General features: G+C 30.5%; 1 protein-coding gene across 2 annotated transcripts in view; it reads left to right on the top strand.

Moving 5' to 3' along the window:
- Positions 1–21280, top strand: part of LOC107361196 (mitochondrial inner membrane protease subunit 2) — a 43795-nt gene that overhangs the window by 11395 nt on the left and 11120 nt on the right. The window contains exon 3 of one of the 2 annotated variants that reach the window (XM_015927956.3): positions 20282–20347. The exons of the other annotated variant lie outside the window; for it this stretch is intronic. Coding sequence (XP_015783442.1) covers positions 20282–20347 — 66 coding nt within the window. The remainder of the gene's footprint in view (positions 1–20281; positions 20348–21280) is intronic. 2 annotated transcript variants of the gene reach the window in all.

Raw genomic sequence — 21280 nt, forward strand, 5'->3', positions numbered from 1 at the left:
ATTGTTTACTTTACAGATAAAGGTAAAGGTTCAACATGAACTGGATTCATTATCTGATTTGATTAATCTGAAAGTTGTGACAATTCAATCTGTTTTACTGACATTTACTTTTGTTCACATTTTTGTCCTTTTTTTCCTTCTCTCTTCATCTTCTCGCTTCAATTGTATTTGCATTGCAGCTCAACGTGACCCCAATGGTAACCTTGATAAACTTGATGCTAAATGATACATCAAACTGATTACATGGTCATCTGATGATTAACCGTGATATATTAACTTCTCACCATTCACTTGTCTTCACCACCTAAGATAGGATAACTTGTCACTTGTGTTGTATTAAGTTAATGTTTGACTTCATGTTGATCATCATATTAGTTATTTGTGCTTCAACTAATTTTTTCCTTCCATCATTATTATCTTTCCATTATCATGATAATACTGTAGTCAACATGTTGCTGTCAATATCATTGTCAAGCATGTTTACACCTTAACATTGTACCCTTCAACCAAGTTCAACGAATATTGGATTTCAGTGAAATGCATGGAATGAGAAATGAAATATTTTCCATTTAATTGTCACCCAATTTTGCTCATCAATTTTATTGCTCTGTTGTTCAACTTTTAATAACTTTTCCTTCTGTTTCATCGGCATTGAGAGAAACTTGAAAATCTTCTTTCAGTTTATATCGAAATGTTTCAAATCAGTTTTTACTTTTACACTTTTGATGACAAAAAATGGTTATCAGTTAATTATCATGTAAATGATGTTCTCGTTGGCTATAAATTGTAAATTGTAAATTCATGTCACGATTCGAGTTTTTTTCTCTTCATTTTCGTTTTGGATGAAAAGTGCATTTCAAAGTTAATGCTGTTGATTGCAAATGGGAATTGAAAGTTTATTCTGTATCGAGTTTGAAAGTTGTTAATTAACAGACAATAATTAGCCAGCATTTCCAGGGAATCAAAATTTTTCACATTATAATCAAAGTGCATCACTGACCCTGCAGAAGTGAGATTATTGTTCCAAAAATATGATCGTAATTTCACATTCGAATTATTTTGAAATTTTCCTCGAAATTTTATGGAATCCAATTGGAAATAAAGATTTGAATTTTTTGAGATCATTTGAATCGATTTGAATTGAGATTTCCTCATTACTAATTTTGCCATTTCCATCATTTGTAAATGCGAATCCAGAACTTTTTTGATTCCATTACCTGAAATGTCAAAATTCATAGTTTCATGTTTCATGCCATCAGACATTCAAAGTTTACTCTCAAAGTTTTCAATGAGGTAAAAGTACAATATCGATTCATTGAAAAACTGAAAACCAATCTGATGAAAAAATTCAAGGTTTTATCGTCTTTGACCTTTCTACTTTTGTAAGAGATTTTATTGAAAAAATTTTATTCAGAATTTTCATCGATCTTGCATTTTGCTTATTCAATAATCTTGAGATTATCCAATTTCGGAAGCTAAAATTTCCAAGCATTAATGAGTAAATATTAAGTACATATGGTTGATAGAAATGGATGGTGATTAAGACTCGATTATCCGACTTTAAGTTCAATACCTTTCATGAGTTCGGATTAGAAATAATCCAAACTATGCTTCAGAAGTAAATCAGAATATTTTGGACATTTATTTCTCTATGGGATTCAAGTCATTCCATCAAAACCAGACTTTGAAGAAACACTTATTTGAGCTCAATAATGTTCATAATAAGCTCCGAGAGTTTCTTCATTGTTTCTATTTTCTCACATTTCTGTTCAAAACATACAGAAACTAAGACTTAAACATAAATCGGACATTCACTTGTTTCCACGAATAGCATATCAAATACAAAATAGATCAAAGACTCAACCAAAGTTAAGCAACATTAGATTACACAAATTGACAACAAAATTTCAATTTGAAATAAACAGACCAAATCATGAAAACTCCGTGAAAAAAGACATAACATTGTGTAGTTTCCGTTATCACTCAACGATATCATATCACAAAATTCATAGAGAAATGAATATTCAAAATACTCTAAAAGGCTATTTTCAATAAAACTTATTCTCATTGAACACTGAACAACATTTTCCCCAATTCATACTTATGCAAAGTCGTGTAATCTACTTAACTGGTGTGAACGTTTCTTGAATAATTTAATGGATCCTGTAAGCATTTTAAAAGTCCAATTGTAAGTCTCAAGTCTAATCAAACATTAACTTGCATTTTAAGTTAATTATTGTTGATAAATGGATAGCAATTGACCGGTCCTTTTTGCATCCATTCCAAGTTATTATTTGTACTCATTGTTGAATCATTCATTGCATCCTCTTCTTTTCTTTCCATTTCCATGATAAATCACAAAAACAGTAGATACACTTTTTTTTAATACTAACATTGATAAAATGGGCAAATGGCGTAAAGAAAAAAAATAGTTATAATGATAATAATAATGCTAATACTAATAGCAACAATAATAATCATAAGAATGGAAGTAACAACAAGAAAAACAAGAAGAGCAACTTGAACCAGAATAACAAATTGCTTCCCTAATGGAACCATCATGAACGTTATTTACCCAGGGAATTATATTTCAGAATTACTCTAATGTTTCCCTTGATATGTTTCCCTGTTTTGCCAGTTTTTCTGGTGCTTTTTGGTCTTTCATTTTACAAGTATATTTATATATTCAGAGAAACAAAAGTTGAAGAAAAAGTTAAGTCATAACTTTCTTGCATTTATCAATTCTCAAGTCAAATGCTCTGAAACTGTCCCAAACCCTGAGTTGATCATTACCATGTGATAAACTCAGCCAATCGAGTGTTTAATTGGGTCGACTGTTTCTGCCGAGATTAAGTATCAAGTGAGAGAATCCATAAATCTTTAGATTTCTACCTTTTTACATGAAATGCATTTCCATAAATGAAAGATCATGAACTTGAGAATTTGCTTGATTCAAATGGAATTATAATGAAGGAGCAAAAAAAATCAGATTCAATGGTAAAAGTGAAGAAAAGAAAATTGGTTTCTGAGTAAAATTAATGAGCAACAAGGTTAGATCATTATTCTTGGTCGTTATTGTGATTGACTCAAGATGAAAGATCGTCTTCTGAATACTGATTACTGACAAGAACACTTTATTTACACTTGGTTAAGTTCATCATGATGTAAGAATAATGAGAGTATCGAAAGGATATCAATTACAAGTTATCGGGACAACATTGGAACAAATTTCTTCGAAGAATCATCTTTATCTGAAACTCCCTGGAAACTCTGTTGCTTCCTTTTCTTATTGAAATTTTCTGATAAATCGAAATACTTTTTCAACATGAAATTGATTATCGAGTTGATAAAGTAATTGGAATAAGAAAATTGAACATTTATCCAACCTTTATCTTTCCTTTTAACCCTTTAACTCATTAAGATTCCATTCATGCTCTTTTGCTCAGGCAAATTTGTTATAATCTTTCAACATTCTTCAATGAATAAACCTTTATTCGTTGACCTTCCCAGCTAACCTTTACTTTATCAAGTCGAGATTGAATTTTGCTTTGACGCACTTTGAATATATCATCAGAATCCTTTGAACAAAAAACTGGCCAATTTATAATGTGCTTCCACTTGTGTCCTTTGCTATTATTTTTATTAATATATCATTTTTATTTTGCCTCGCCAAGCTTTGATTCTGAAAATTGTATCATGAGAATAACTTTGTCATGGTTGCTTGGTAACTTTTAATAAAAATGTCTTTCTCTATCAAGATAATGATAGTTTGATAAGACTTTTTAAATCACTTTTCTTATTGATAAATAGTTTTTGTTTTTTCCTCTAAACCTTATCCAATTTATTATTTTTTATTATCATTATATTCAGGTCAAAGTGTACAGCACTTATAAAGGCAAAGAAAGAGTGCCTTTTCAGAATCAAAATATTATCAATATTGTTCAGCTTTCAAACGAAAGTTGAAGTAAAAATAATATTCTGATTGATTAATTTTTTGTCTTTTAGATTCGTTCAAAAAAACCATTTTCAAGTCGATCAAAGTTGAAGAGGTAACGAAAAATTCAATAGGAAATTAAATATAATTCAATTTAATTTCAAAAATTGGTGTCAGCAAAAGTTTCCAATTTACCTGTAATCCTATCTCACCTGGTGGAAAAGCTAATAATAATTTGACTCATATTTCACCTCTTTATAAGTGGACTTGAAAAAGATTCAGTACATTCGGAACTTGTTCAGACTTACAATTAGAATCGAAACATCCAGCATTTCTGTTATCAATTCTCAAACTTACTCAACAGTAAGATTGATGAACCCAACTTTCCCTCATGAAATTGAACTAAAAATTCAACTATATATCTGTTAACAAGGAGTTAGAACTGGGAGTGAAACTGGGAGTGAGACTAGGAGTGAGGTTGGGAGTGAAACTGGAAATAAGTTTTGGGACTTGGAACTGGAGTGAGAACTGGGAGTTGGGCTGGGAGTGGAATAATAGTATTGATTCTATTAAGTCGATTGATAAGGAAACACGAAAAATGTTTTATCTTTCATCTTAAATGTCTGTTGATTTAATCGGAGAATCAACCTTTACCTTTGTTACCTTCTCAGTGTAAACCAACTCCTCAATTTCTTGATGATCATCATCTTCTCAACTTTAATAACAATTTCCTCCTCTTATTTACTCTTTGAATTTCTCATTTCATGGCTCAACAAGCTCCTTCCTCAAGACACACAGCTTTAGCTTGTTGTTCACACAAAGTCAGTCAACGTTGTTTACGTTTCACTTAACCTGATTCAACGTAATTGTTAAATGGTTTATCCCAGTTTAACTCATTTTTGTACCTTTTTCCAGTCAGTTTCAGTTTACTTACTTTTTTTTATCTTCCATCTGACTCTCTTCTCATCTTACCTATCCATCTTCATATCTTTTCAGTTTCACCCAATTCTGTATTGCATCTCAATCAATCTTTCAAAAAAAAATTATCTCCAATTCCCTGAATGACCAAGACCATGAACGCAACAACAATTGTAAATTTTAATGAAAGATTAAAACATTTAATCCATTTACAATAGGCAATCAATTTTAATCACCTTCATCCTGTAATCCATCATTTTGACCAAATTATATTATTTTTATAATCTGATGATTTAATTAGTTTCACAGTAAATAATAATACGAAAAGCCTGTTGATAATGGAAGCATTATCATGCAAAACAGTGAAACCGCCAAATAATACTAAACCTACTTAACCATAGAATCGTTTGTGTTAACTGTTAAACAAATTTCAAGTGTTATACTCTGGTTATATTTGTCAGTGGAGGATAAAAAAGAATGATAAGCTTTTTATTATTTCATTTTTACATTTTTTTCCTTCTTTTTTCTACTCTCACACTGTTCATGAAATAATTCAACCATAGTTACTCAGCTTTGTTCAATTTGATTGGTTTACGCCTATCCAAGGTTCATTCAAGGGAATGCAACCATTAAATTGCATATAAACCCTTTACTTTTGTTAATATATTACAATATTTTCGCCAATTTCTTTTTTCGCTCATTGGGACGAAATCGGATCAAATTCAAAAGATGCTCATTTCAACCGTCAAAATCCAGAACTTGTTATTCTTTAAAAACATGAAACTGTCATTCCATATACAAAAGTATCGCTCATTAGAATCAAAGTTTAGCAAAATAAATGATGAGTCCAATCCAAGTAATTGAATCTATTTTTTGGTGTATTTCGACTTTGTTGTTCGTTTGTTGAAATTTTCAGATGCTTTTTTGCTGTTGCTTATGTTACCTTCAGGCTGACTAACCAAACCTGATTTTTGTAAACTTGAGTTGACGAATCCTAACCTGAGTATTAAAGGTAACCAAGTTAGTGAATAATGTTGATTCAAACAATCTGATAATTGGTTAATGTATTGTAACTCTGACATTTGCAGGGAAGCTTTTGTTGCTTTTACTCATAATTCCCAGTCTTTTGTTTCCTATTATCTTATAACTGATAAAAGCCTTTACTTTTTTTCGTCTTATCATTTAAGCTGTGTTTTCGCTCTTTTTTATTCATTTAAGTTTATTGATAACCTGATAAATCAAGAAATGAATGGAGACCAGAAAATGATGAGAATATTAATGGTTGATAAATTATGTATTCAGTTGAATGAGTCTCTGGTGAGAATTGAATAGTAATTTTGATAGACAGAAAATGGTAAAATCACATTATTTTCACTTCTTTTTTAGAGCAAACTTTTTTTTACTTTAAATTAAATTATTCGAAGCAGCGACTTGGTTACATGAAGATCAAATTAAATGTTGAATTTTATTCGCTGACAAGTTAATGTTTTTATCTTTGCCTTTTCATTTCAAAATGTTACCAAAAAATTGAAAGCAAAATAAACCCAAAAATTTTCTTCGAAAACTGATAATTATTTCATCATCAAATGAAATCGAATAATTTTCTTTACAAATTCCAAGTTCAGATTCTTTAAGAATCGATTGAAATGAAGAAGAGCAATTAAGAGAAAGAGAAAAATCGAAATTGGAAAAACTTGGAACATTCGTTGAATTGTTTATTCGCCAAATCACAAGTTTCTAAATTGACGTTCAAAATGAATTCTAAATCAGAGTTTTCATCAAATAAACCTTTTTATAGCTTCACATATTTTTGATAATAAACTATTCATCATGATATTCCCTTGAGTTTCTTTTCCAGTTTCAATATTCAATTTCTGTTTTTTATCTTGTTCACAATCGCTTTTCTTCCTGTCCTTTCACTTCTCGCCTTGAGCTAAAACAGCAAAACTAGAATCACAAAGAAGCCCAACAATGAAGAAAACAGTGAAAAGAGGATAACATGATGAATATTGTTATCCAAGTTAACTATCAATTTAAACAAATCAACAAGATAATCAAATGAAAAGTTGAATATCATTTCACGAAAAAATGGTTCAAATGTTTGATTCTCTGATTTACCAGATTATTAGATTAATTGGAGGCAAAGTAAACGATCAAATAAAAAAAGTTCATATGCAAGTGAACAACAGTTTAGTGATTTTACTTGGAGTTGTGGTTTCAGCCAATTGATGCAGAAAGGCAGTGAAGAGACAATAAATTATCCAAGTTGATGATTATTGAATGGAAAACAATGGAAGAAGAGAAAGCAAGAAAACAATAAATAACTTTGAATCAGGGCTTGAATTTCCCAAGCGACTGGGAATGAAGAAAGTTGAACAAGTTTGAGGTGAAACAAGACAGTTCAATTGGAAAAGGTAAAGAATGAAATTTTTCTGTTTCCACTTTTCAAGTAAAAAGTGTCTTCAGTTCATCGAGAATTTATCTCTTCATTTTAGCCCAATTTGCCAAGGTAGCTCAAGGCTTTGATTCATTTTGATTAAAGTTAATCAACTGAAAATTGAGAAAAGGTTGATGAAGAAGAAGAAGAAAGATGAAATTGTTTAATTTGTGACACTTTTTTCTCTTCTTTTCTCACATTACAAGACAATAAATTCATGGTTATTCAGATGAAAGTTGATAGGTTAATGCTTTGTTATGAAGCTCAAAGTTTTCCTGAAAATTGCTCATCGATTCAAGATGTGAATGCAATGACAATTGGAAGAGTGGGAAAAAAGTAGAAAAAATGAATTTCTATTAGTCGAGTTTCCAGTTTCTCTCGAGTATTCAGGTATTTCAGGGTAAATGAATATTTATTTGCAGGTTAACAGATAGGATTGTCATTTAAACTGTTGCCAACCAATTAATGGATAAAAGCGAATCCAGAAAATGAATCAACAGGGGAAATGATAATTTTGACTTTTATCATTAAACAAAAGGAATGATGATCATCAGTAAATACAGGTGAAGAATGGATAATCAAAAAGTCGATTGTTGGCTGCATTTTTGTAACCAAATGGATTGAAGGTTAACCTGAGGTTTGATTGCTTTCAGTTCCGCAACTCGCAATTGTCAACCAAACTTTTATCTCATTTATTTATGTTAAATGGTTGAATAAAGGATGAACTTGTAAGAAGAAGCAAAATACTCTGTGACTTTGTAACTCATTACTTTTCATCAGAAGCTGCGATTATTACATCTGATTAAAGAATTATTTGTTTTTCCCTTTTTCAAGTTACTCTTTTTGTTCCTCTTTATTTGCTTATTTGTCTCAGTCAATTTAACTTTAGATCATTTAGCACTTTAATTTTACTGATGAAAGGACCAGGTAAAGACGAAATCACCTGAAAAAGTTTTTCTCCCAACTTTTTCTTTCCAATCATTAACTATGAATGATTCGAGTAAATTGAGTTTTCCATCGATAACGCCATTAGTTGTTCCAGTTTGATGAATAAAAGATCAACACTTGAAAAAATTGGTCAATGAATTTGAAAACAAGTCGGCAAGCAATTGCTTCAATTGTCATTAGAAAGAACGAAAAACGATTTCAAAAACTTCGTAAAAAGTTCATTAGGTGAAGACTAGAGCAACGATCGACTTCGAGCAAAAAAAGTTTTGGAAAATCTCTAAGCTTCTTAACGAAATATTTGGTTTTTTGATGAGATTCGGTCAATTCCTTATTCTCAATGAATTTGAGATTGAAGGAAACTCTCTTCAAGATTAACATGAGAATCTTAGAACTTTGTAAATGTCGATGTCGAAGTGAAGCTAATAAAAGAAAAGCTTGGAACATCTTGAAATCTTTCGATTTATCCTTTAATGAAGAGGTGACAATGTACTTTTATTCAATATTTTGTGATAAAATAGTATTTCCAGGTAAGAAATGAACGATATTGATTCAGTTTTAGATCGAAAAATTCTGTTAACAATTCATTTTTATCCTGAATGATGCTTTTGGAATTGGTTTGAGATTTTGTTTTGTTTTTCGAATCAACATCAGTTTTTTTGCTTGAACTTTTTTCCATTTTCACTTTTCCAATATTCACCGATAATAACACATTTATTGAATTCTCGTGTAACATTCTGACATTGTTTCCATCTAAAGTTTGGACATTTTTTGCTTTCAATTTCAACTTGTAATCTTGAGTCAACTTTCACAGCAAACAAAAATGGACAAGATAAATGTCAAAGGAAACTGGAGAAGAAGAAAAATGCTGAGATTCTTTTAAATTTAAACATTTTGCAAGCTCCTCTGGGAGTGAGAATGAGTCTATAAAGAATGCTAAATAATATCGTAAACAAGGTTGGACTGAACAACATAATAGAAAAGCAAAAGAGAAGAAAAAAAGTGAAAAATTGAGTTTCCAGTTTATTCAGAGAGAAAAAAAAGAATCGAAAATTGATTCAGTAACAAACGTTATTCAAACTTGTTGTCATCACAGAAATAGCCAAAACTCAGGGATTCCACTGAATGCCTGTTGATTCCAAATGAGAAGCAATTGAAGAACAGAAAAAAAGAAGAAAAAATGGAATTTCATTTTCACAAATTTCCACAACAAAACTCAATATTTTAACTGATTCCGAAACAAAAACATTCATCAGATGAACTTTAAAGTCCACCAATTTGGTGAATTTTGATCAACTTTCAGAATGATTGAGCTTCAATACAAATTGAAGAAAAGTTTACACCAAAAGAAGAAAAGAAATGAAAAATTGTTTAAATATGTTAACCTTTTTCTTGAACCATTTATTCTTGTTCAGCATTTGTGTCTTTCTCATGTAAACACTTTTCTCACCTTTATCAGGGTAAATCATTGTATCATGAACTTGAGTTATGAAACAATCGCAAGAGAAACATTAATGTTGATAAACTTTTCGTTGATCATCATTGTTTCCTGTTTTCATTGTGATTCCTCACTTTTCACCATTTATTTCATTCCCTTCCTTTCCATCTGATATTTATCACTTTTCAGTTTCATCATCAACTTTCCATGAAAGAGAAGCTTAAAGAGATGCAATTTTTGTTCAGTCTTTTCCGATAAATAAATTGTCACTTATTCAATGGAAACAACCTCAAGCCAACGGAAAAAAAGTTCAACATTGAATAGACTTTTTTTGTCGTTCAAGAACCAATTTATTTCCATGATAATCAAAGAATAATTCTTTGCTCATGGAACGAGGGAAAAAAAGATAAAAAATTATTCAAAATTTTCTTCTCTTTTCGTTTCCAGCAACATCTTGAATCTTGATATTCACTTAGTATTCACAACCCATTTAGTCCTATTAAATTGTTATTAATCATTGAACTTCTTTCAGCTCAATTTTCGTAAAAAAAGATAAAAAAGTTCCAAAGCTTTGATCGATCATCATGATCATCAGGAAAAAGGAAAACTGAAATTTCCAAAAATTCTTTTTCATATCAGATCATAATTTTACAATTAAAAAGTTTAGTCAAGATTAATGTTTATATCAAAGAGTCTCGGAGTGAACTTTAAATCCAACTGACATTTCTTTCAGTTGATAGTTCTTGAAATTTATTGATATCTTCAGCAAAGTAGAAAATAATTTCATCATCATTTCAGATGAAAATCTCTTTATTCGTTCGTTCATGAAATTCTCATGTAAAACCTTGAGTATGGAAATTCATTCCATGTTCGAAAAATCTCATGAGTTTCGATTTTATGGATTTTCTTCATGGCATTCAACATTTTTGAAGCGCTTTCAAAGGCGAGCAGAAATTTCTTTTTTCGAAAAAATGGAAAACTCGAAATCTTTTCAGAAACGAAATTCGACTGATCAGAATTTTTTTTCAAGTTTCTCAGGCAACTTTTGAAATTATCAATAATTGTTAATTGAAATTCCAACTTGAGGCAATGAAATGATTAACTTTTCTCACTTTATTTTATCTTTACCAAAGTTTTGCATGATGAAGAAAAGTGAACCTGATTTTAGCCTCGAGTAAATGTTTAAATTAATGACCAAACATGAATCATCTTGCGAATTCAACTCTTTGACTAAATCAATTCTTAATTTACTTTCTCTTTCCTTTCATCATTAGTTGAACCATTTCAAAAACATGATAACTTGAAATGCTCCAGGCAATCGTTCAATTGTTTCAATTACGAATGAGAAGAAAAAAGTAAATCAAAAGACGCAAAAGACTTGAATAAATGCACCAATGGAAAAATGATGAAAACTAAAACATTTAATGATAAACTTGACAAAAATGGAAAATTGAATGTAAATAATTTTCTTAAATTCTGTAGTTTCATCAGATTCTCATTTGCAACATTTCCATCCATTCAAACAAAAAGCTCAACTCTTCATGCACAATCTGAATAATGCAATTTAAATGGTGAAACTATCAACTTTTACCTTTAAATAATAACATTACCTTGAGAATATTGTAAATGCATTTTGGATTAAGAAGCTTTCTTTGCCCTTTTTACCTCTCAATGTACATTAAAATTGAAAAATGCATTTCGTTCTTGAACAAAGTTCGAAATGTTCCTTTTCTCTTGTTACCCTCTCACACCATGAAACCTTTCATCTCGAGGAATTTTTCCACATGAGATGCACTTTGACGAATGTCACATTCCCATGTTGATCCATGAAAAGAAGTTTCAATTTAAATCCATTTCCATTGGTTTAATCAATATCAGGTGAAACCAATTCATGGAAAATGAAGCAAAAAAGAAAAGAAGAAGAAAAAACTTTTCACTCCTTTTCTACATGATAATCTGATTCCATTTCTTTTCTCATTTTATTATTCCTCAGTTGAACATCTTAATACAATAAAATGTAATATATTTATATTTATAAATATATTTTGCTTCTCTTTGCTTCTCGACTTTCTATTTCCTGTTGCTTTATAATACAACCAGAATAAACAGGGTAAAGTTCAAGAATGGAAAATGCAAAAGCTACAGAAAGTAGAGAAAAAAATTTGAAAAAAAATGCTCAAGATGCTCATATTCCTAATGGAATGTCATACATCTGACAACATTGAATTGTTAATTTTCTTCTTTTCCAACCATTCTCCATTCACCATTCACACTTGAACTTTTCAACTGTGAATTGATATATTTATCAGTTGAACACTCAATATCCAGTAACAATGAAAAGGTTCAAGGGAAAACTCATGTTTATGGTTTTGTATTGTCCCATTGACATGAATCTGTTCGAACATTTGTATTTGAAAGTAATAAGTTGACATGAACCATTCTTAAACTAATCATAATGTCAAGTCACGGATCGTTTCAATGTTTATCGTTAGATAATATTTATTAGCCTCATTTTGGGTTTACTTTTTTGGGTTTACCAGAGCAACACTGAAGCATTAAATTGTTTCCCATTCAGAGAAAAGTGTCATTTCCTCGACAAAAGTAGCACAATAATTGAGCTGAGAAAAGAAGAAGAAAAGTCAACATTCTTTACCAATCACATTAAACCAACAATAACAGGTCAACTTTGATTACGATTTAAACCATTAAGCGAATGAATTTAAAGTGAAAACACTTGCGGAAACATTCGACTGAAATATTTCTGCATTTCGATCAACTTCTCAAAGTTTTTCAATGATTAAGATTCCATGAGGTAAATCTGTATGACTTGCAAGGTTTTATTAAAACATGAGATTCTACTCATTTCAGATTCAAGATAACATTGAATATTGGCTGATTTGAAACAGCCAAGTTTACATTTTGATAAAGTTATTAATATTTTTGATGGATTGTTAAACATGATTTAATATTGATAAAAGACTATGAATTTTGCTTCCCTTTAACCAAACAAAAAAGTTATTCTTGAAACTTTGTTTACAAAATGAAGTTTATCGTTATTCATAGTTTTAGTTGTTGTTCAACAAACTGATTAAATTATTCTCAATAACATTTCATTATCGATTCTGAGTTGGTTGGAGTAGAAGTGATTTTACCATCAACAATTTATGAGCAGAAATTTTGTGATAATTTTACGATAATTCATGATTATGATTGAACATAAACGTTGAGGAAAAATTTCAAGAAAAAAATGATTTTCCAAGAGATTTTTTTTCTTCTCTTGAAAGTTATCGACTTCTGGCTTTATATCAGTTTACTTTAATGATATTGGATTGAATTTAATGTTATAATACTTTGAGGTTATCGAAACAGCAAAGGGAAGGGAAAAAAGGAAAACATAATTTGGTTAAATTATTTCATCGCAAGCAACTCATTTCCTTATTTACTCATCTTGAAAAGTCTCTCTTGTTGTTTGTGGGTTTGACTCACACGAACCAGTCAAGATTATCAATTGAGTCAATTTACTGTAACCAAATAAACATATACATTTACATGGACTGCAAGTGTATATATCATGAAAGTTCAATAATGATAATGATGATAAAAAAAGGTTATATGCTATTCCAATTGACCGTGAGGAAAGGGATGGAAACACGCAAATAAAGAATTGAAGGAAAAGGGAAAAAGTTTCCTGAGAAACTTTTCTACTGACTTTTCTTCTCTCAACATGGAAACAAATTTGTTTTCATATTCATATGTCAACATATTCTTAATTTCCGGTCACAATTGGTTGACAGTTTATCATCACTTTAATCATTTCCCTTTTTCAACACATTTTTGTCTCTTTGCAAATCATACTAACCATGAGTTAGTGACGAAAATTCGCTCAGAAAAGTGATATTTTGGACTGATTTTGCATTTTAAAAATTCACAGAATCTTTGCATTTAACCATTGATATTTCAAAATCAGTAAAACCTTATGAATTTTCAATTTAAACTCTGAACTGAAGCGATATCTGGCTCGAGGAAGGAAAAATTCATTAAATGGATCGTTATTTTTGAAACTAAGCTTATGCGGGAAGGATACGATCAGTTCTTATTATTAGAGGTTTGAGTGCGCATTCACTTTTGCACACTGTTTGTATGGAAACTGTCATATCCTGTCGCCATCATCAGTTATGCGAATGTGCCAAACATAACTAATCTGCAAAAGTTTCAACTTTCAGAAAATGACCTTCAAATGTCATTTAAAGATCAAATAATGGATGTACCTTCAATGACCTTGAGATTTCGCACTTATGATTCTTCAATCTGCGGGAACTTATGCTTGAAGCTTAATGTCTTTAGCATCAACCGTTTGTGAGAAAAGTTTCTGTCTTTAGCCGTCTAGATTTTAGCTTAAAGCTAAAGCTAAAATCTAATGATATTTAGCCTTTAGTCTAGCTTTGAATCTTATTAATTCTTTAACCGAACAAAACGGACTTGCAATTATCTTTTTTGTACCAATTGAATATGCAGAGACTGGCTCAAGTGCAAGTAATGTACATTTTGTCATCGCTCTCGGGGATGTTGATTGTCTTGCAATGAATTTCAACATTCATCTCTGTGTCAACAGTTAAGGATAAGAAAACAAGGATCACAGGTTTACAATCAAAGGTGAAACTTTTCTCACGAGATCTGACAATTTATCATCTGATAATCTTTTAAGTCTTCATTTCAATTAGTTCATTCATCTTTGTGACAACAAAAATAAGATCTGAAAAACTTTCAACCATTAATAACGAAAACTTTGAAATGAGAAAATATCACGAAAAGAAATCGCGTAAAAAATGTTCAATATCAATTCACTAGATTCCTCTTAACGATATTCTTGATTAAACTATCAAATCAATGAAACTTTCAATAAACCTGAATTCCGACCAAACTTGAAACTTTAAGTTTCTTTTTTTCTCCAAATGATTGATTACAAGAAATTTCACTTTCAATTCGATTTCGATAAATTTTCCTCGAAAATTTCACAGAAAATTCATGAAAATTGGAAAAGCAATCAAGTCCAGTAAAGCAAGTAGTTCAAGTCTGAAGTTAAACTGAAACTCCAAATGTCAACAGTAACTTTTAAAACTAACTTTGTGCAACATTCAGTTCCAAGTTTTCCATGAAACAAGAAAAGAGAGAAAAAAGAGTTTTTTGTTCTTATTATTGATGACAAATTAAATTGACACATATTTCACTTTATACTGATGATGTAAAATGATAATAGCGATGATAATGTTGTGATAATGCTAAACATAATTACACTTCTAAGAGGTTCATTATTCACTTAAATGAACACTAATTTTGAAAGTTTTTTTCTCTTCATTATTTATCAAATAAATTTTGCTCATTAAGTGAAATCATTTAAAAAAAGACGGAAACAAGCATCACACTGATTACATTAAAATGAATGGTATAAAGATTTTTTTCTCTTCCTCATAAGATTACATTCATTGATAACATTTCATGAAATATCCGGAAGAAAAAGGCGAACAAGAAAATGATGAAAATGATGATGATGATGATAGTTTTAACTTTCCTCCTTTACATTCTCATTTTGCTTCTGAAATATTTTCTCACTCCCAGTCTGTCTACTATAATAACTTGCCATTTCGCACTATTGACGTTGAGCTCATTTAATTGGCTCATAACTCATAAAGTAAAATTTATTGATATTACTGGCCATTTGATAGTGAAGTAGGATGAGGGAAAGAAAAGCTGTTTCAAGACCTTTTTCAGGATCAATAATTTGGTTAACGACGTGATCTTACAAGAAAAGCAAAAGCTCGCAAACTTTGTGTATTTAGAAGGGAAAAATGCTCAAAAATCAATCTCGACTTTTCATGTTTTTTCTTCACTTTCATCTCTTTCCCTCGAACTTGGATTTTTAATGGCATTTTCAAAACACCATTTCACAAACAAACACAAGTCAGAGAAAACTTTTCGTTAACATTTCATTTCATTCATTTCATAAATATTTATCGGACAAAATGAGGTGATCATGAAACTTGGAAAACAGAAATACTTCAATTGCTCTTTTTCCATGCTCTAAACCAATCACATTTAATGAATTGTAATCTATTAAAGTTTGTTTAGACTTATTTTCTTGCTTCAAATATTTGTTTTATAAATGATGGTCAATGATTTTGTTGATAATTTATTTTTCAAAATTCATCAATATGAATGAGTCTTTGGTGTGAGTTGAAGCAGGAAAAAATTGCAAGCAAACTATATTTAAATATGATCTAAGTATTTGGAAAAGTTCGAGATTATAAAATATTTTCTTTCGATCAAAGCTTGATAAAGGTTCTATCAAACTTGGGTTTCATTTAGTCAGCCAATGTGCCGTTATCTTGAGTCTATTATAGCAATAAAAATACGTGATAATATCGATTTGGATGAATTTTATCGATATTTATTACCAAGCAATAACGATACATCAAAAGAATCATCGATGTGAGTCAGCATAAGATAGTTATGTCGCTCCGAATGGATCGTCATTTTAAAAATTCTCAATTGATTATCTAAGAAAATGATTCATGAATATAATATTTAGATATCGATCATTTCTAATGTTTATTATCGTGAACGCAACTAAAGGACTCTTATTCTATTCCTGATGTCAATACTTCATTGGATTGTATTGAAAGAGCAAACTAAATTTTACTTCAGTCTCAAGACCTTAGAGTTTGTTGTCATCAGCTTGAACTTCATTGAACGATTCAAATCTAATATGAGTTTTCCGTTCTTTGCATAAAACTATTTGTACTCTGAAATTTATTTATAGCAAAATTTTATACTGTTCATAAAAAATGATAAACGTATTGTGACCATGTCACTTCATGAAAGTTTATTCTAATTGCAGATGAATTTAAAAATAATCTACAATTTGCTCTGAAAAAATTTCTTTCTACAGACTATCATTTCTAGTCGTCTAGGACTGGCTTTGGATCAACTAGGGTCTCATTACGAGGGCTTAAAAAGTTTTCATTTAACATTGAAATTATTTCAAGATTTTCAATTTTCGATGTTAAATGAAAACTTCGTAAACCCTCGCAATGAGGCCCTTGTTGAACCAAATCCAGTCCTAGATGACTAGACATTTACGGTCGACCTTCAACTAAGCAATTGGCTACAATAAAGTTTTTGCTCTTTTTGTTCCTTATTGACTTACGAATCAATAATGATTGATCGGCAACTTGCTATCATTAACCAGAAAAAGGTCAACTTTTACTTTTGACATGTTATCATTATCAAAACCTGCAACGATTAACTTAATCTATTCTGTTTTGTTGCGTGAGTTTTTGCAACTTCTAGTAACTCGTCAGCTGCTGTTGCATTTTTTCACTGTTAACCAACATTTACCAACTTCCTATTGTCTTTATACTCGACTTTTAGTCGATACTTTCATTGTGTGTGCAACTGCAACAACAAATGAAAAAAAACTTGCAACTTACTGATCGCAACAATTGCGCTTTTTGATCCCTTTTCACCAACATCATCATTATCATCTCAATCGTTCTCTTCATCTTCATCATCATAACCAGTTACTTTTACTTCTGACAGGAAATCTGATTACATTGAAAATGATTGTTACTCGTCAATCAAATCGGATGATTATAAAGAGAAGAGCTCAAAAGATTAACAACATACACTTCCAGGTATCGTCATCATCATCATTTTCCTCGTCTTCGTCTTCGTCATCATCATCATCATCCAAAAACAAGTAATATCTTGAAACAAGAAGAGAGACTTTTTTCTCTGTTCAATTCATTCTTTTATTGCCTCCCAGCTTCTCTAATATCTTCTTAATCATCTTTCCTAAGCCTTTTTGTCAGCTTCAAGTTTTTTCTCATCATTTTCATCTTCTTCATCCTTTCCCTTGCAAAGTAATTATTGGGATAAAACAAGATCATCAGTTTCCTTGTTATAACAAGATAAGGATAAAAACGAGCCTTAAAAAGGTTTCAATATTAATCATAATAATCGCTTTATTATTGCTGTTAACTTATTCAATTGACAGTTGGAAAAGCAGAGAACAATAAAAAGAATTGTTTCAAGTGAAACTCGAATCTTGATGCATTTCAATTAAACTCAGTCCCATTCTCATTTTACATGCTCAAGAGTAATTACAAATTCATCTCCATTTCTGATTAAATCGTAAACTTGATACAAGAGTTACATTGAAATAAAAGATTCAAAGAAATGTTTACTAAGCCTTAATTTTTTCACTTGAAAAGTTGATCGAAAAAGTTTTGGGGAAAAAAAGATTTTTTCATTTTCTCTTGATCCAAATATAATTGCAAAGGTAAATTGCTTGTAATAATTATTTGCTCAATTCGCTTTTCTAATTGATTCTGGATTTTTCACCAAATCTCACCTTTTATGTCAACAATAAACTAAGGTAAACATTTGTGTAACCAAAGAGCCCAATGAACAAAGCAAACCTCATGTTAAACTTGCACTTGACTTACATTTGTTGAACAACTTTGGCTAAGGATTTGATGGGAAACAATTAATTTCATTGCAATTGTTCGTTAACCAAAGAAATTTGAAATAAGTCAACTGGAATCTTTCATTTTCTGGTGAACATCTGGATGATTAGGGTGAGCCTGAATAAGATGGTGAAAGTGGATAAACAAGTTGAACCAGAATTACTTTACAAGCTCAGACTGATAATATTTAAACTATAATATTATTTGTCGATCATAAGTTGAAACCATCAATCCTTGGACTTTCATCACTTGGAATGTTCATTCATTCCAGCTTGTTGATAAAAGAGATGAACCTTGATCAAATGAGGATGAAAGAAAGGAAAAAGAAAGGCGGAAAATGGAAAAGAAATGATCATCATGATGAAAATGAGGCAAGATGAAAGAAAGAATATAAATAAATAAAAAAAGGAGACAAAACATTTGTGGTTTACCAAAACAATTTCAAGATTCTTATCATCATTTTCAACCATTCATCATGCACTTTCCTTTAGTAATACTATTTCTTGATCAGTTTTTCAATATTTCCAAAAATTCCATGACAAATTAACTTTTCCTTATTCAAAGCGACATTTATCAATGTTCAAAATGAATTCTATCGACTTGTATAAACATCTATTAGATCTTCAATTCAATGAATATTTATTAAGAAAAAATCTTTTCACATCCATTGTAGCTATTATCAATCAGACTGAGCGAAGCAGACTTTCATGGCTTCAACGCTTAAGTCGATGATTCAAAGAAACTCTCGGTTTCAGAGAATGTCCTTTAAATGTTAGTCAAATAGAGCGAATGCCTTAAAAATCAGAGCAAAGACGTGATATGAGAATCGATTCCCGATCAACCTTCCGAAACCTAAAATTTCAATTAAAATCATTGAAGAGCAAATTCATACCTAGCGTTTTTTTTCATTCTATGCCTTCATGCAGGCATAACTCACACAGCGTTAGTGCTACAGACCTCAAACTTGAACCATGAGGTTATGCAGATTGCACAGCCATAAGTTCGAGCGCTCAAGGTTACTAAAGGTCAATTCATTATTTGACCTCTAATTGACATTGGAAGGTCATTTTCAGAAATCGCAAAATTTCTCTTACCCGATTATGTAGCTTTAATCGCTTTTTTTATGCAAAACTTGAAGCTTATAAATTCAACGGCAATTTTGATCGAAGTAAGTTAAAATGAAGTTTCTTAGTTACTTCAACTAACATAAAATCAAAGAGTACCTTACTCTTTGCATAAAATTATTATGTCGCTCTTTTTTAAACAACGTTTGTCTTTAACAATTTGTTTCTTTTAATTGTATCATCTTTTATGTGATTTCTCCTGAATTTGCCAATATGGACGATGAAGAACAAAATTTGGACCAGGAAGTCCAAATTCTTGTAAGGAAAATGTATATAATGTTTCTAAAAAGTTAATTTGTTCAGTTGTGCCTTATTTTCTGAAGGATCTTAAAACTTTGGAAAACGACCTCCAAATGTCAATCTGAGGTTAAATCACGGATTCACCTTGAATGACCTTGAGCATTTGAACTTATGATTCTCAATGTGTGGAAGCTCTAGGTTAATGTCTGAGGCTTGTACGGAAGTTATATCAAATTGTACGGAAGTTATGTCTATATGGATTCTTAAGGGCCTTTTTCAAAATTGATTCCATGCACTCGTATCTCAGACGGGATGCGGTTACAAAAACCATTTCGAGTTGATAATGATATTGGAAAATTGTTTTTTCTCTTTAATATACTCGAAAAACAACCCTTTTAAAGGGGTTGTTCCCGAACCAATGTAATTATTTCATTGACGGCTGCTTTTACCGAAATCTATACGAAATTTCGGCAATGTTTAAATTCGAAAATAATATGCTCAAACAAGTTCCATCAATTGGGCCCTCTGTACGATAAAATTTTTGTCATTTTATAACATTTATTAATAGTACGTAATAATATTAGATGGACATATTCCGTTAGATTAAGTAAAATCTTTAAAAGTCAAACTGTATGAGACCGAAGCAATAGAATGTGTCGAGAGTGATTAATTTTGAAGTGAAACTGAAAAATATCTTTTTCTCTCCCCTGTATATTCCAGGTCACCTAAAAAGCCCAAACAACGATTAATCAAGCGAATAATTGCCTTGGAAGGAGAATGGATTCAGTAAGTTGTTATTAATCACATTAATCTGTGCAATATTGATTAGACAAAAATATTTACTCCAAACGATTGAAAGTGATAATAATACCAATAATAATATATCTCCGTATTAAGATTATTATTCCTGAATTATCATGTTATTATCCCTGATATTATTGATACTTGTCTTATTATGATGACGATTATACTTAATATCAATTGTTATTCTTTTACCCTTAAATCATTATCGTTATTATTTGTGTTGCCCATCATTAGTTTATCCAACTTTTGGCTTCTTCTTCTTCTTCTCCATTTCTTCTCCATTTCTTCTCCTTTCTTCCATGTTATCAATTCTGTACACAGAATTTGTTAAATGACTTGTGATTGGTTAGATAATATCAAGATTTGTGTAAGTCATTTACCATTTACCAAGCACATTATTTTCATCAGGTCATTTGAACACAACTCGAAGACAAAAGGCAGGAAGAAAAGGAAGAAACAGAAGCAAGATAAAGAATGAGACAAAAAAAGGAATTGATCAAAAGCCTTTATTCAACCTCATCTTCAACCTTGTTTGTTTCCAACTAAACATCATTATTTCTTAAAACAAACTGGCCATCAATATCGTCATTTGATCAGCCAAAAAACTTCACCTGTTTAACATTCAAAGTTCAATTACAGACACAATTTTACCTCTCAAACTGAAAACTGGGAGTGAATCCCAGTTGAACATTGGCTAAACTGAATAGCTTTTCATTTTCAAAGAGCAACAAATTTCTCTCATCACCAAGTTTCACCTAATTGAACTCACTCAATGAGAATCGATTCATCTTTTCCATGAAACATGATAATGTTGAACATGATAAAATCATTTGAAAAGGTAAAGAAAGAATAATAACTGAATGTTCACCAAAAGAATCAAATTGCAAAAGTTTTTGTCTTTTCTCACTTTTCCAA

The sequence above is a fragment of the Tetranychus urticae genome, chromosome 1, assembly GCF_039701765.1.
Source record: "Tetranychus urticae isolate SD_2017Ah chromosome 1, NJAU_TeUrti_SD_1.0, whole genome shotgun sequence".
In the NCBI taxonomy this organism is placed as follows: domain Eukaryota; kingdom Metazoa; phylum Arthropoda; class Arachnida; order Trombidiformes; family Tetranychidae; genus Tetranychus; species Tetranychus urticae.